At 42.4% G+C, this 14,255-nt stretch overlaps 1 protein-coding gene across 2 annotated transcripts; it reads right to left on the bottom strand.

Annotated features, from left to right (window-relative positions):
- Positions 1-5,973: 5,973 nt before the first annotated feature.
- Positions 5,974-10,645, bottom strand: LOC109905655 (beta-crystallin A1-2). 2 transcript variants are annotated; one of them, XM_031790774.1, is made up of 6 exons: positions 10,456-10,645; positions 8,994-9,057; positions 8,666-8,784; positions 8,199-8,340; positions 7,603-7,745; positions 5,974-6,508 (listed from the first exon to the last, which is right to left on the bottom strand). In XM_031790774.1, the coding sequence occupies exons 2-6, from the start codon at positions 9,030-9,032 to the stop codon at positions 6,361-6,363; spliced, it is 591 nt and encodes a 196-aa protein (XP_031646634.1). In that variant the 5' UTR covers positions 9,033-9,057; positions 10,456-10,645; the 3' UTR covers positions 5,974-6,360. The 2 variants fall into 2 exon arrangements, with proteins under 2 accessions (XP_031646634.1, XP_031646635.1); XM_031790775.1 differs by having other exon boundaries at positions 10,465-10,529.
- Between the last annotated feature and the right edge of the window lie 3,610 nt (positions 10,646-14,255).

The raw sequence follows: 14,255 nt of genomic DNA, 5'->3' as shown, positions 1-14,255 counted from the left end.
GAAGGTCAACCTTCACATCAGTCTGAGGTCCTGAGCACTCTGGAGCAGGCTTTCATCAAGGATCTCTCTGTACTTTGCTCCGTTCATCTATCCCTCGATCCCGACTAATCTCCCAGTCCCTGCTGCTGAAAACCACCCCCACAGCATGATGCTGCCACCACCATGCGTGATGCTTGGCATTCAGGCCAAAGAGTTCAATCTTGGTTTCATCAGACCAGAGAATCTGGTTTCTCATGATCTGAGAGTCCTTTAGGTGCCTTTTTTGGCAAACTCCAAGTGGGCTGTCATGTACCTTTTACTGAGGAGTGGCTTTCGTCTGGTCACACTACCATAAAGGCTTGATTGGTGGATTGCTGCAGAGATGGTTGTCCTTCTGGAAGGTTCTCCCATCTCCACAGAGGAACTCTGGCGCTCTGTCAGAGTGACCATTGGGTTCTTGGTCACCTCCCGGCCGAAGGCCCTGATTGCTCAGTTTGGCAGGGCGACCAGCTCTAGGAAGAGTCTTGGTGGTTCCAAACTTCTTCCATTTAAGAATGATGAAGGCCACTGTGTTCTTGGGGACCTTCAATGCTGCAGAAATGTTTTGGTACCCTTCCCCAAATCTGTGCCTTGACACAATCCTGTCTCGGAGCTGAACCTAGCTATTTGACCGGCTGTGCAATGGCTAATTCATTCAAAACGTAGACATTGGCTTGCTTGTATAGATCAGGTACTACCTGTTTGCTGAATTGGGTGCAAGAGGGAAGTTCATAATGTATCTTTAACTTTCACGAGGTGCTGAAATCCCCTATTCTCAACCACAGAGAATGGGAGCATATACACAGCTATAAACCAAAGACTATAAACATGTAAAAATATAGCCTACTTATTGCTATTGTAATTTTCAAGGGTTGCTTGAATGCAGAGAGGAGGCGACGTTGTGGCGGTTCTTTACATTTCCATCTTGCTCCGGTACACTGGGGGTGCTGTTGGTGTAAATGTGTCAAAATATGTGCGGTGTTGGCAGCTGCATAGGCTATTCTCATTGAGCGAGGCAACATAATGTTAAGAATTTTATCCACAGTTCTGTCCATCGCCGTTGTAGTCTACTGGGAAGCCAAAATGTTCCCAAACTGGAGATTTACACGATGGAGGATAGCTTTGAAATCTGGCAATTAAGATTTGAATTTTGATGATAACAAGCGCATAGGCTTTAGTTGTATTAACGGATATGTGTTTTCAGCTCAAATTTACTCAAGAAGCATGAGCCTACAAAACAGTGTAGGCATAGCCGATATGTCTAGTCTTTTTATTTTGTAAATATTTTTATGTATTCATTCAGGTTCACAGTGCGGACCGAAACCGAGGTCCCTGTACTGAATGGTTCGGTACCAATACCTGTGCCATTACACCCCTATTAAGTAGGCTACCAGGTAGAAACAGAACTTAAATTAAACTTCCCTAGCAAGACAATACCAACAGCAACTTATTGAAGAAAAATAAAATTGCTACTCTTGTAGGACCTGATATCCTTCCAAACTTTAGATGAGGAGCTAAGACTGGGGCCTAGTGAAGCTCCTTAAATAGTCATGGAAGACAGGTAAGGAGTGGACACCCAGCAGTTACCAAGACTATTACATAAATAGGTCTGAAAAAAATCCACGGGCGCAGTGCATGCTAACCAAGGTTGCCAGGTGCACGGTGTTTCCTCTGACACATTGGTGCGGCTGGCTTCCGGGTTGGATGCGCGCTGTGTTAAGAAGCAGTGCGGCTTGGTTGGGTTGTGTATCGGAGGACACAACCCAACCAAAATCAAGAGACAGTTTATTACAGTGGTTTCTATTGACTGTAAGAGCACATTTTACTCTGGTGCTTATTGGCAGTGTGTAAAATGCTCTATTTGTAGCTAGCAGTAGGACAGTTTTTTTTCTCACTACATGACCAGAACACCAGGAAACTCCCTAGATATACACTAACTAGGGTAGTGGTCAACAACCTTTTCTGAGTCAAGATCATTTTGAGTCAAAATGGAAGCCGAGATCTATTAAAAAAAATAAAACTAAAAAACATTACTTAATGTTGCTTAATGTTGCCTGTGCAACATGAACCAATTAAAAACAGTTTTGTTAGCAACGAGGTTTGCTTAATGTTGCCTGTGCAACATGAACCAATTAAAAACAGTTTTGTTAGCAACGAGGTTTGCTTAATGTTGCCTGTGCAACATGAACCAATTAAAAACAGTTTTGTTAGCAACGAGGTTTGCTTAATGTTGCCTGTGCAACATGAACCAATTAAAAACAGTTTTGTTAGCAACGAGGTTTGCTTAATGAGCAACGAGGTTTGCTTAATGTTGCCTGTGCAACATGAACCAATTAAAAACAGTTTTGTTAGCAACGAGGTTTGTGCAATAGGCTCAATACATTATCACTACATATTGGCTACGCTTAAATTGCCCTGCCAATGTTAGACCATTTTGAAATTGTAGTTCAAAATGTTATGTATATGATCACACTGGTAATAGATCCTTTGTTGTATTACTTGGCACAGCTGAGTGAGCATAATTATTATTTAATTTTTTTTACTGGACTGATGGCCCACATCTGATGGTCAGTCTGAGGGGAGGGAGCAGCAGTGAGGCTGCCTGTCACCCGACTCACTGTCCCTCCTTTCTCCCTCCCTCCGCTGAGAAAAGGGGACAGTCTTCCAGCTGATGGCGAAACTTAAGTAACACTGCATTATTTCTGCCTCATGCACCAATTCATGTTACTCCTATGACCAGAGAAAGTGAAATATTCCTCTATATTAAAGACAAGCTGCAAATAATAACGCAAGCTTAGCAAAACACTTGGCTAAACTCATTCATTGCAGCTGCAATGCTGGTTGTAGCGTGAGTGGAAGTAAGGAGTGTGCATTTTCTGGCTTATAAACAAAGTGTTGACAGTGCTGAATAACAACTTAAACATGAACTTACTCATACAAACAGCAGATTTGTTGAGTCTCTCTAGTCATGGTTTTCATAGTTTTGAAATTTCACATGGCCAACTTTGCTGTGCGTTCGAGGAACCTGTGCAGACACGGTGATCTGGGCTATCTGATTTGCCAGCGGTAGGCCTATAAATGCACATGATTTGCTCTTTGGGCTAGCTGGGTAGGGGGATTCTACGTTCAGACACATGAAACGGTTAAAAATGGGAACACTGCCTTCCCAGCGCTAGCGCTGCTGAATCAAATGCATCTACTGACAACAGCGCAAAACAAATAAAATATATAAATATTTTTTATTAATACCTTTATTTAATCAGGTAGGCTAGTTGAGAACAAGTTCTCATGTAAAACTGCGACCTGGCCAAGATAAAGCAAAGCAGTGCAACACAAACAACAACACAGGGTTACACATGGAATAAACATGTGTACAGTCAATAACACAATAGAAAAAAAGAAAGTCTATATACAGTGTGTGCAAATGGCGTGAGGAGGTAGGCAATAAATAGGCCATAGTATCGACGTAATTACAATTTAGCAGATTAACACGATAGATGAGCAGATTATGATGTGCAAGTAGTGATACTGGTGTGCAAAAGAGCAGAAAAGAAAAACAATATGGGGATGAGGTAGGTAGATTGGGTGGGCTATTTACAGATGGACTATGTACAGCTGCAGCGATCGGTTAGCTGCTCAGATAGCTGATGTTTAAAGTTAGTGAAGGAAATGTAAGTCTCCAGCTTCAGCGATTTTTGCAATTCGTTCCAGTCACTGGAAGGAAAAGCTAGGATAGGCTTTAATCTTTTGTTTTTGTTTTACAGCCATGTTAGGTGATCGACTAGGAATGGCTTGGCGATCGACCAGTCAATTGCAATCGACCGGTTAGTGATCACTGATCTAGGGAGTTTTTCCTTGGATACTGGTTTGTTTGAGCCCTGATTGGATGACAGGTTCTGTTTCTGCTCTGTAGAAGGGGGGTAGGATAATAGCTAGGGTCACAAGTCTTTCCTGACCATTTGATCTGACCATTAAAAACTCTGGTCCCTATACAGAAACACAGGAAGCTCTTACTGACATCCCTGCTATCCTCATTGACACTCAAAGTAGGGTTAATATGTTTTTGCTATTTAACTACGCAGGGTCGCCATTTTTGTGTAGCTAATTGTAAAACTTGCAGTAATACGTATGCAGGGTATAAATAAGGCTTACAGGCTGACTACACCGCTTGCGCTGCAAAATAAATGTAGAAATCTATATTATTCAATTATTGCACCCACAATGCTCGTGCATGCCAATGGCTAACACAGAACCCAAACCGGCTGCGTGCGTTTGCTATCGTGCATAAATGTATTTTTTCTCCCCACACCAAACGCAATCACGACACGCAGGTTCAAATATCAAAACAAACTCTGAACCAATTATATTAATTTGGGGACAGGTCAAAAAGCATTAAACATTTATGGCAATTTAGCTAGCTAGCTTGCTGTGCTAGCTAATTTGTCCTTGGATATAAACATTGAGTAACTTTACCTGAAATGCACAAGGTCCTCTACTCCACCAATTAATCCACACATTAAACGGTAAACCGAATCATTTCTAATCAATTCTACCATGCCATAGAGCACCACACTCCTACATCATGGCTTGTGAAATAAAAAGGTAAATGATGAAAACATTTCTAGCTATCTAGAATTTTGCTAGCTGTCTCTCCGGCCAGCCTGCCAGTGTCTGCATCCAACTCTTAATAAAGAGGTGGGGTTTCATCTGATGTCAGTCTCCTCCTTGCGGAGGAGCCTCTTTTTAGGGGCAGCGCTATCCGGGGTCCTTGTGATGTCTCTACCTCCAATGAAGTTGACATTTTTTAAATGGTTAAGTTAAGGGTTAGGGTTACGTAATGGTTATGTTTATAGTTAGGGTAAGAGTAGGGGTTAGGGTTTAGGGCAGGATTCCAGATCGCATTGACCCTCCTTTTTAAGGTGGCTTGAAGAAGCTAGACTTTGAGACTACATGTACAGTGCATTTTAGTTATGTACAATGTCAACATGAATCAGTAATGTAATATATATCCAGTGTATGAATATTTCTGAAATGTGGTAGGTTGTAAATTGCCAATATTACCATAGCCTCAATTTCCTAAACATATTCCTCATACAGTAGACTATTGATGCTAAATTACATAGGATATGCCTGACAGACACCATGCATTTAGGCAAGATTTGACACGGAATTGAGACAAACTGGGTTTTTTAGTGTTGCCTGAGAGGGCGCCTTTGGATAAACACTTTGAAATCTTTCTGTTTTATTTCTTTACCTACCTTTTTTTCACCTAACACCTTTTTTTGCACTATTGGTTAGAGCCTCTAAGTAAGCATTTCACTGTAAGGTCTACTACACCTGTTGTATTTGGCGCACGTGACAAATAAACTTTGATTTGATAATAGATCTGAGTTTAATTAAAATAAAAAATTTCACTCATTATTTAATCTTTGTACTGTATATTGAATTATGGCTAAAATACGTTGATTACTGGAGTTTCTAACCGTGTGCTGTGCTATAGCGTGTAATAAGGGTGGAATATGTGTCAGTTTGCTTTCAGTATGAAGGTCCACTTAGTAGACACTTTATATTTCTTAACCATATTTTCTATATTTCTTATAAGCAAGGGTGAAATTAGTTTGTTCAAGGTGATGGAACTACTGTACATAAAAGTAACTGACATTATAGGGTCATTTCAACTAAGAGTTTATAGCTACTTGTCTGCTACTGTAGGCTTGTAAGGGTAGGCCCTGAAGTGGTGGAATGCTGTGGTGTAACTCCAGCCCAGTTCGACCCGTTTTATAGTGACTGGAAACCAGATGCTGAACATGAACCAGTAGATTATAGCCCTGACATAACCAACTCTACTAACTTCTATTACAGATAGTGAGGCCTTCATTAGAAAGTAGTCGCCTACAGAGGAAAGGGCTGAGAAAAGATGCAAGAGAAGACAGTGAAAAGAGTAAAGACACTTGAGCAGGTTAATAGCAGACTCTTGTATCGCTGTTTATTTTTTTCTCATTTTCTCTTTATTGATCACTGTGGCTGTCAATTCCCCGTGACAACACTGAAGAACAGCATCAAAGCCTGGGTTGTACCACCACATCACCCGAGACCCTTCACTCCGCTTGATGTGGGATGCAGCTGTCACTTTTCTATCTTACTCTTTCATTCTCTCGTTTTTCTTCTTCAACAAAAGTGCTGTAAACATGTTTGTCGCTGTGGAGCACCAGAAGCTTCAGGAGCTGTCGGTCTTGGAGGTCTAACAGGACTACTGGTCAAGCTTGAAATGATAGGGCGAATGAGGGATGAGGGGAAAGGAGGAAGAGGAGGGGTGAAAGAGGGAGGAGGCTGTGGACGCTCTTACTGCTGGATGCGACGCAGAGACTGGACCTGGAAGGTCTGAGCGTGGGAGCCCCACTCCCTGTAGTGCTTGTACTCTCCGCCATGACGGTCGCACTCCATGATGTACTGGTAGCCACGGTAACCGGGGAACTGATAGCACACCCAGCTAAAGGGGGAGATGGAGAGGAAGTAAGAAAATACCAGGAAACAAGCCCCAGCCCGTACCCTGTAGAACAGGGATGGGCAACTTGGCGGCCACTTTTGTAGGTCCGCAGATCAAGTTCCACAAAAGAAAATTATAATACTCAAGGTGCAATTTCAAAATTTGGTTGTTCATAAGCAGTTTGTCTTATGACAGTCACTCAATTAGCCCATGTCAGCAAACATTTTTCAGATTGGTCTAGGCCCTTGCAGTATAGGCCCTTGCAGATCAGAAATAGTTGGCCTCTACAGTACATGTTAATCCTCTGTATAATATCCAGGGACACCATATAATAGCGCATTATAATATACCATATAATAGCTCATTTTTCACAATAGTGTCTCTTTAACACATTTGGCAAAGAGAGGTCAGTAAGGTCACAGGACACTCGTTTAGATAATTAATCATTTCAGTTCTGAAATAGTATTTTGCTTAGTTATATTATGATCTATTACAGAACGGATTATCCTCTCACAGTTTCTATAGTTATTACAAAGGATTTGAATTATATAGTTATTACAATGGATTTTAATCTTACTGCACCTTTTTAGCAGTTTGTCCAAGTTTTGTATTTTTCTCCCCAAATTCGATCAGGCTCGGGAGAGGCGAAGGTGGAGTCATGCGTCCTCCAAAACATGACCCACCTAACCCCGCTCCTGAACACCCGCCCGCTTAACCCGGAAGCCAGCCGCACCAATGTGTTGGAGGAAACACCGTTCAACTGGCGACTGGGGTCAGCCAGCAGGCGGACACTTTTGTAGGTCCGCAGATCAAGTTCCACTTAAAAAAATACTAATAATAAAAGGTGCACCACAAGAAGATGCTAGAGCGCGATGAGCCAAGTAAAGCCCCTCCGGCCAAACCCACCCCTAACCCTGACGTAGCTGGGCCAATTGTGAGCCGTCCTATGGGACAGCCCAGGAATGAACCCGGGTCTGTAGTAATGCCTCTAGCACTGTACCACTCGAGAGGCCTGATTCCTCTATTTCTGATTTGTTATGAGCATAGTCTTCTGTAGTGTGAAAAAGGAAGCCAGAATTTCTACTCCTACTACTTACGCTCCACTCTGGACCTGCATGGATCCGATCTCGTTGTTGCCCCAGCCCATGGCCTGCAGGGAGGGGTAGTCATCGTTCATCTCCCACTGCTTGCCAATGAAGTTCTCCCTTTCGAACACCACAATCTTGGACTCCTTATGGTTCTGTGCAGTTCAGAAAGAGGATTAGGCAATGTCAGGTTACATTCAACCTGTTTCACTCCAATCTATTTACGAAAGATATACTGGGTAGAATTATGAATGAAAGTATGAAATCTTTATAATACTGTGTTTTATTCACTTTGTCATTTAGTACTTTCAATAATGCTGGTAGAGGCTATCAAGAACAGCTACTTGTATCTGTTAAATGTAATAATGTCAGTGTCAGTAATACTGAGTAGAGCTAGACTCTGTCAGTGTCAGTCACAAGAGCCAGAGACATGGACTGAGGCCAGAACCCAGGCTTCTGTTCCAATATCGGTACTAACATACAATGTGAATGTATTGGGCATTCTAAGTGGAATTCTACAATGGATATTGGAACATAGTCCACAGAGGAGAGTGTCTGTCTGGCCTGGTCTGGCAGGAACAGGAAGTAGGCTTGGATAGTACACTCACAGCAGAGCAGACTGGGCGGAAGGACATCAACCTTTCGATGTGGTAGGCGTTGCTGCCACTCCAGGACTCCCAGCGAGGGTACTCTCCACGCTCCAACACAAACTGCTGCCCGGAGAAGCTGGAGTGCTCGTACCCTACCCAGCTACACATACACAGAGAGAGAGAGAGAGAGCGAGGGAAACATGGAAAGTCAGACAGAGACAAAGTGATAGAGAGACATAGAAATGAATAGCGAGACATGGAGAGACAGAGGGATAGAGATATACAGTACATGTAGATAGTTGCTAAGGTGGGGCAAAGACTTTGTCATGTGTCCATGATACAGTATGTGTCTATCAGTATCCCTTAGAAATGGTTGCCTGTGCAATGGTCCCCTGGCTTGAAGGACAATGTGTAACCTGTCGGGGGGATAAATATCCTACAGTATGCAGTATACAGTATGTGTTTTGGGGGGCTGGCTGACTTACGCTCCACACTCGACCTTCAGCGAGCGGATGTTGTCTACACCACACTCCATGATGTTCTGGCAGGAAGCAGTGAACTCCATACGCTTTCCCTGGAAGTTCTCCTGGTCGTAGACAGTGATCTAGGACAGAGGATATGGTGCATATTTGTAATCTGCTATTGCTGTTTTAAATGTTTTTTTATTTGTATTTTTGACTGTTTTTAACACAACTAGTATCTCTGCTAGAGAATGCACTTCCGTGTGCAAAGCTTTCCTTTCTCCTCTTGCGTCTGTTTTCAGGAAAAATGGAAAAGTGTTGTGGAAACGTGGTGTACCTAACACTGACTCACCTTCCATGGTCCCACTGGGTTAGGAGTAGTCAGCGCCATGTTTGATATCTCAGTAATAATTTACCTGCAGTGCAGAAAGCACACAGTCACAGACAGTCATGCAGTCACATTTCTGTTTGGCCTTACAGGAAGACCAGGGTAGACCTGACTAAACCCCAATGGACCTCATCTCCACTCAGCTCTTGCTCTTGCGTCAGTCTGTGCCCAGCAGCTAATGCCCAAATATATAAATATTATGGTTATGCTAATGTGGCTGGAACTAGAGAGTCTATGCAAGAGACTCATGACAAGCCCAAACAAAGCACTGCCCTGTGCTGTTGCTGATGATAATACAATGCACATAGGGCTGAGGGAGGAGATGCACACCACAAAAACAGCTAGCAAAGAGAGGCACGCCACAAAAACATCTAGCTAAAGAGATGCACACCACAAAAACAGCTAGCTAAAGAGAGGCACGCCACAAAAACATCTAGCTAAAGAGATGCACACCACAAAAACAGCTAGCTAAAGAGATGCACACCACAAAAACATCTAGCTAAAGAGAGGCATGCCACAAAAACAGCTAGCTAGAGGCATGCCACAAAAACATCTAGCTAAAGAGAGGCATGCCACAAAAACAGCTAGCTAGAGGCATGCCACAAAAACATCTAGCTAAAGAGAGGCATGCCACAAAAACATCTAGCTAAAGAGAGGCACGCCACAAAAACAGCTAGCTAAAGAGAGGCATGCCACAAAAACATCTAGCTAAAGAGAGGCACGCCACAAAAACAGCTAGCTAAAGAGAGGCATGCCACAAAAACATCTAGCTAAAGAGAGGCATGCCACAAAAACATCTAGCTAAAGAGAGGCACGCCACAAAAACATCTAGCTAAAGAGAGGCATGCCACAAAAACATCTAGCTAAAGAGAGGCACGCCACAAAAACAGCTAGCTAAAGAGAGGCACGCCACAAAAACATCTAGCTAAAGCCAGAGCAACGATACAAAGCAGAAAACAGATACCAACAGAGAAGTGCAAATACTATAGTATAATACTGAAAAAAAATCCTCTCTAATACATAGGTCTGGTATCTAACGTTGGTATGTAATACCACAAATAAAATAGTACAATGCAAAGCATCCATCCACATTTCTGAATAATATGTGATAATTATGTTTTTCTTTATTAGTTGTTATAAATTCTACATTGTGAACCATTGTGTCATGTGCCTGTAAGTCATGCCATTGTCACACCCTGATTGTGTAAAGTAAACTGTGCTGTTGATGGCGTCATGTATGATGTTGACTATGATGACGATTGGCGTGTCCATTTAGAGAATGTGTGTGTACATATGACCCTTTCTATACATTCCCAAGGCTCAGCAGAAAACAACAAAGGAAAAAAACAGGACAATGGACAATGTAAATGGACAACAATGCTGGCAAAAGGCCATAGGCTGAACGGTCTAAAGATGGAGGGCTTACCTGACCTACCCCAAAAAATTGCTGTGTAGCGCTCACGGGGGGCTCCACAAAACGATGTCCTGACCCCTGAGTAAACGGACCTATTTATACACAGTGGTGGTAAATGGAGCCCAGGCCTGTGGGACGGGGTAGGAGTCAGCACATTGCTGTGGCCTCCATTGTTCCATACTGAGCCACAGGGCTTTAGGCTCTCCCCCGCCTGCCATGGTGTGCTGGTGTACTGGTCTGGATGCAGGGCACCGTGCCCAGTGCCGATTAACACAAGCGCCCGGACTCCGTGATTATACAGACATAGACTACACCCAGTCCTGGTCATAGCCCTACCCCTAACCCATGACACGATTGCAGTAGTTAATGTATATGCTGTTGAGGAAAAAGATAGAGACACACGTCAGAAAGAGGATGTACCAAAATTCAAACCATTTAAAAATGTGTTTCTTAGATGACAATTGAGGAGATCAATGAGCCAATTAGAAGCTGAGGATGATTAGGTGGCCATGATGGTCAGATTGGGAATTTTTCCAGGACACCAGGGTTAACACCCCAACTCATACAATAAGTGCCATGGGATCTTTAGTGACCACAGAGAGCCAGGACACCCATTTCACGTTACATCTGAAAGACAGCACCCTACACAGAGCAATGTCCCCAATAACTGCCTTGGGGAAATGATTTATTTTTAGACCAGAAGAAAGTGTCTCCTACTGGCCCTACAAACACCACTTCCAGCAGCATCTGGTCTCCCATCCAGGACCAACCCTGAGATTTGAGATTTAAGTCAGAAGTGGGATGCAGGGTGTTATGCTGCTGGCTCCATTCACTGTAGTTTTTCTGTGGAACAAAACAGTACAGTGAATAGTGTAGTATAGTGATTTTTTTTTAAAGTAACCTTTTAACTAGGCAAGTATTTTACAGTTAACTATAGTATAAATACTGTAGCAAAAAAACTGTAGTATATACTACTTAATGTAGTGTTTTTACGGATTGTAGTATACCATAATATGTACCGTAGTGCTTTTGCTGACTGTAGTATTTACTGTAGTGTTCTTGTAGACACTACTGTAGTATTTTTGTTTTATTATCTTTGACATAGAAGTGCAGACTTTCTCCTTGAGGAAACCTACTGGAGAAATACTAAACAAGAACATTTTCCTGAAAGGGTAACTCTCAACCCAAATTTCATCCTTTGCTCAACCCCTTCAAATTTAAAACAAAATACATTCAGGTGATACATTGTGGCTGGGGGGAATTTTGTACCTGATCCCAACACTTTCTCACTAAAGCATACTTACCAGAAGTCCATTGGCACGCTCTGATAATAAGATTATGCATCTAGAGCAAACACTCCTCCAGACAGTTAGCTCACAGTGGTAAGGTGCAGAGTTCCTGACATCTATTGCAACTTGCGGTGTAATTTTGAATTCCCGAAGGAAATGTAACTTACTGCCTTTTGAATTTTGTTTAATGTCAGTGGTCTAGTCAAGGAAGCATCATGCACATATTGACACACTCCACTTAACACAGCCTGGTCTCATAGACTAGATGTAACATTAGTATGATATGGTACGTTTGGTATGGTTACATAAGACCAATGGTTACTTAAGGTCAAATGGAAGTAGGGTGGTTTGTCAGGGGGCAATTTTATCTAATTAGCAACTTTTCAGCTGCTTGCTACTTTGCAACTGCTTAGATGGTTAGCTAACCCTTCCCCTAACCTTAACCCTTCTCCTAACCCTAACCCTTTAACCTAACTCATAAACTTAACCCTAACTTTAACCCTAACCCCTAGCCTAGCTAATGTTAGCAGCCAGCTAATGTCAGCCACCTAGCTACCTAGCTAGAATTTGTAACATATCATACGATTTGAAAATTTGTAACATATTCGTAAAATATAATATGAATTGCAATTCGTAACATATCAGGACTCTCCATAGGGTGGTGCAGTCTGCACAACGCATCACCAGGGGCAAACTACCTTCCCTCCAGGACACCTACAGCACCTGATGTCACAGGAAGGCCAAAAAGATCATCAAGGACAACAATCACCCGAGCCACTGCCTGTTCACCCCACTACTATCCAGAAGGCGAGGTCAGTACAGGTGCATTAAAGCTGGGACCGAGAGACTGAAAAACAGCTTCTATCTCAAGGCCATCAGACTGTTAAACAGCCATCACTAGCACAGAGAGGCTGCTGCCTACATACAGATGGCCACTTTAGTAAATGAAACACTAGTCGCTTTAATAATGTATATATACTGTATTCTATATTATCTACTGCAACTTAGCCTATGGCGCTCTGAAATCCATATATATATTCTTATTCCATAAATTATTTAGATTTGTGTGTATTAGGTATTTGTTGTGGAATTGTTAGATATTGCTGCACTGTTGGAACTAGAAGCACAAGCATTTCGCTACTCTTGCAATAACATCTGCTAACCATGTGTACTGTATGTGACCAATAAAATTTGATTTTGATTTGAAATGGGTAATGGACATCCACAAATGAATAGATACCATACGAAACATTAACATATACTAAATGGAGTGTCTAGGGTTTACGTACAAAATCATACGAAATGCTTTGAGACCAGGTTGCATACCAAGACCATTGCCACATAAGGCACGCTCTCACCTGCTTTTATAGTAAGCCTTGAGGTGGTACCACCCAACACATCTGGAAGGGAGTGTATTTCATACCGAACCCCTCCCTTTTGATGACATAGAGGCACAATCACGAGTTCAATGGTAGAGTTGAGCCGCATGGGCTTCAACTCAACTCTCCGCATCTGCGGTGGAAGGCGGCCGAGTTACATCGGTGTTTGTCAGACCATGTGACATCCCGAAAATCGCTCTTCTCACGAAAATGTTCGTAGCATCTGAACCGTTTAGGCTACAAACTAATATGACTCCATAAGTGTCACGGGAATCATCGGAATGTAACCCATACAAATGAATGGAATTATAGAGATGGTTAAATATATATTATTATTATTTTATTTTTTCCTGCGTTTTCTTATATCTCCTAGATATAGGACAGACACTTCAAATCCTTGTTATTTTTTGGACTGTCTTTGTTGCCATTTATGAAGGTGTTATTTAATGCATTTCTATGGGCTATAGAAGTAAATCTTTTTTTCTACCTAAGTGTCCTACATTTCAAAATCAAATAGCTAAATGAGCCATGATTTGATCATCTTAAAACATTCCATATGTTAGTTTAGTAGAACCCCCCCCCCCAACAGCTTAGACTTGTAGAGTATATTAAGCACCATTATCAATAAGCTCTATTTCTATCCCAATCCACTTGATCCCCCCCCCCCTTATATTTGATATGATGTACTATATAATGTGACACCTGTACCAAACAACATGCTTTACAAACCTGCTTTCTTCACCCAACTGTACCTGATGATTTCCACTTAGGCCAGGCAGAGAATATCTAGCTATGTCATGTTCTGACTGTTTCACTGTAAACCATTCTTGTATTGTAAAATGACATGGGTGCCAAGTCCTTTTGCTGTGTTCCTCTCACTATACTAGATGTTGGCAGTCTGACAGACACTACTGTCCATTGAGGTGTCCCATGCTATAGCAACAAAACAAAACCTAGCAAACACCAAACTGTGTGTGTGCATACCTGCCTCCCTGCGTGCCAGTTCCAACTGGACAGTAGCCGGCGCGCCTATTCACACTACACACAATAGGTCAGCACATTGCTTGCGCTGCTAGAGAGAGCGAGACAGCGAGAGATCCACCACACAGCGCAGGACAACAAAGGGAGCAGCCGACTCAGCATG

This window comes from Oncorhynchus kisutch, linkage group LG15 (genome assembly GCF_002021735.2).
Source record: "Oncorhynchus kisutch isolate 150728-3 linkage group LG15, Okis_V2, whole genome shotgun sequence".
Lineage (NCBI taxonomy): Eukaryota > Metazoa > Chordata > Actinopteri > Salmoniformes > Salmonidae > Oncorhynchus > Oncorhynchus kisutch.
This window is presented reverse-complemented; position numbering and strand designations above follow the sequence as displayed.

Bases quoted from the DNA above. Each gene is read 5' to 3' on its own strand.
- LOC109905655 (XM_031790774.1), bottom strand. From the start codon at position 9,032: ATGGCGCTGACTACTCCTAACCCAGTGGGACCATGGAAG. The intron at 8,341-8,665 runs GTAAGTCAGCCA...GTGTATGTGTAG, and splicing joins CTGAAGGTCGAGTGTGGAGC to CTGGGTAGGGTACGAGCACT. The intron at 7,746-8,198 runs GTGAGTGTACTA...TGAACTGCACAG, and splicing joins TCCGCCCAGTCTGCTCTGCT to AACCATAAGGAGTCCAAGAT.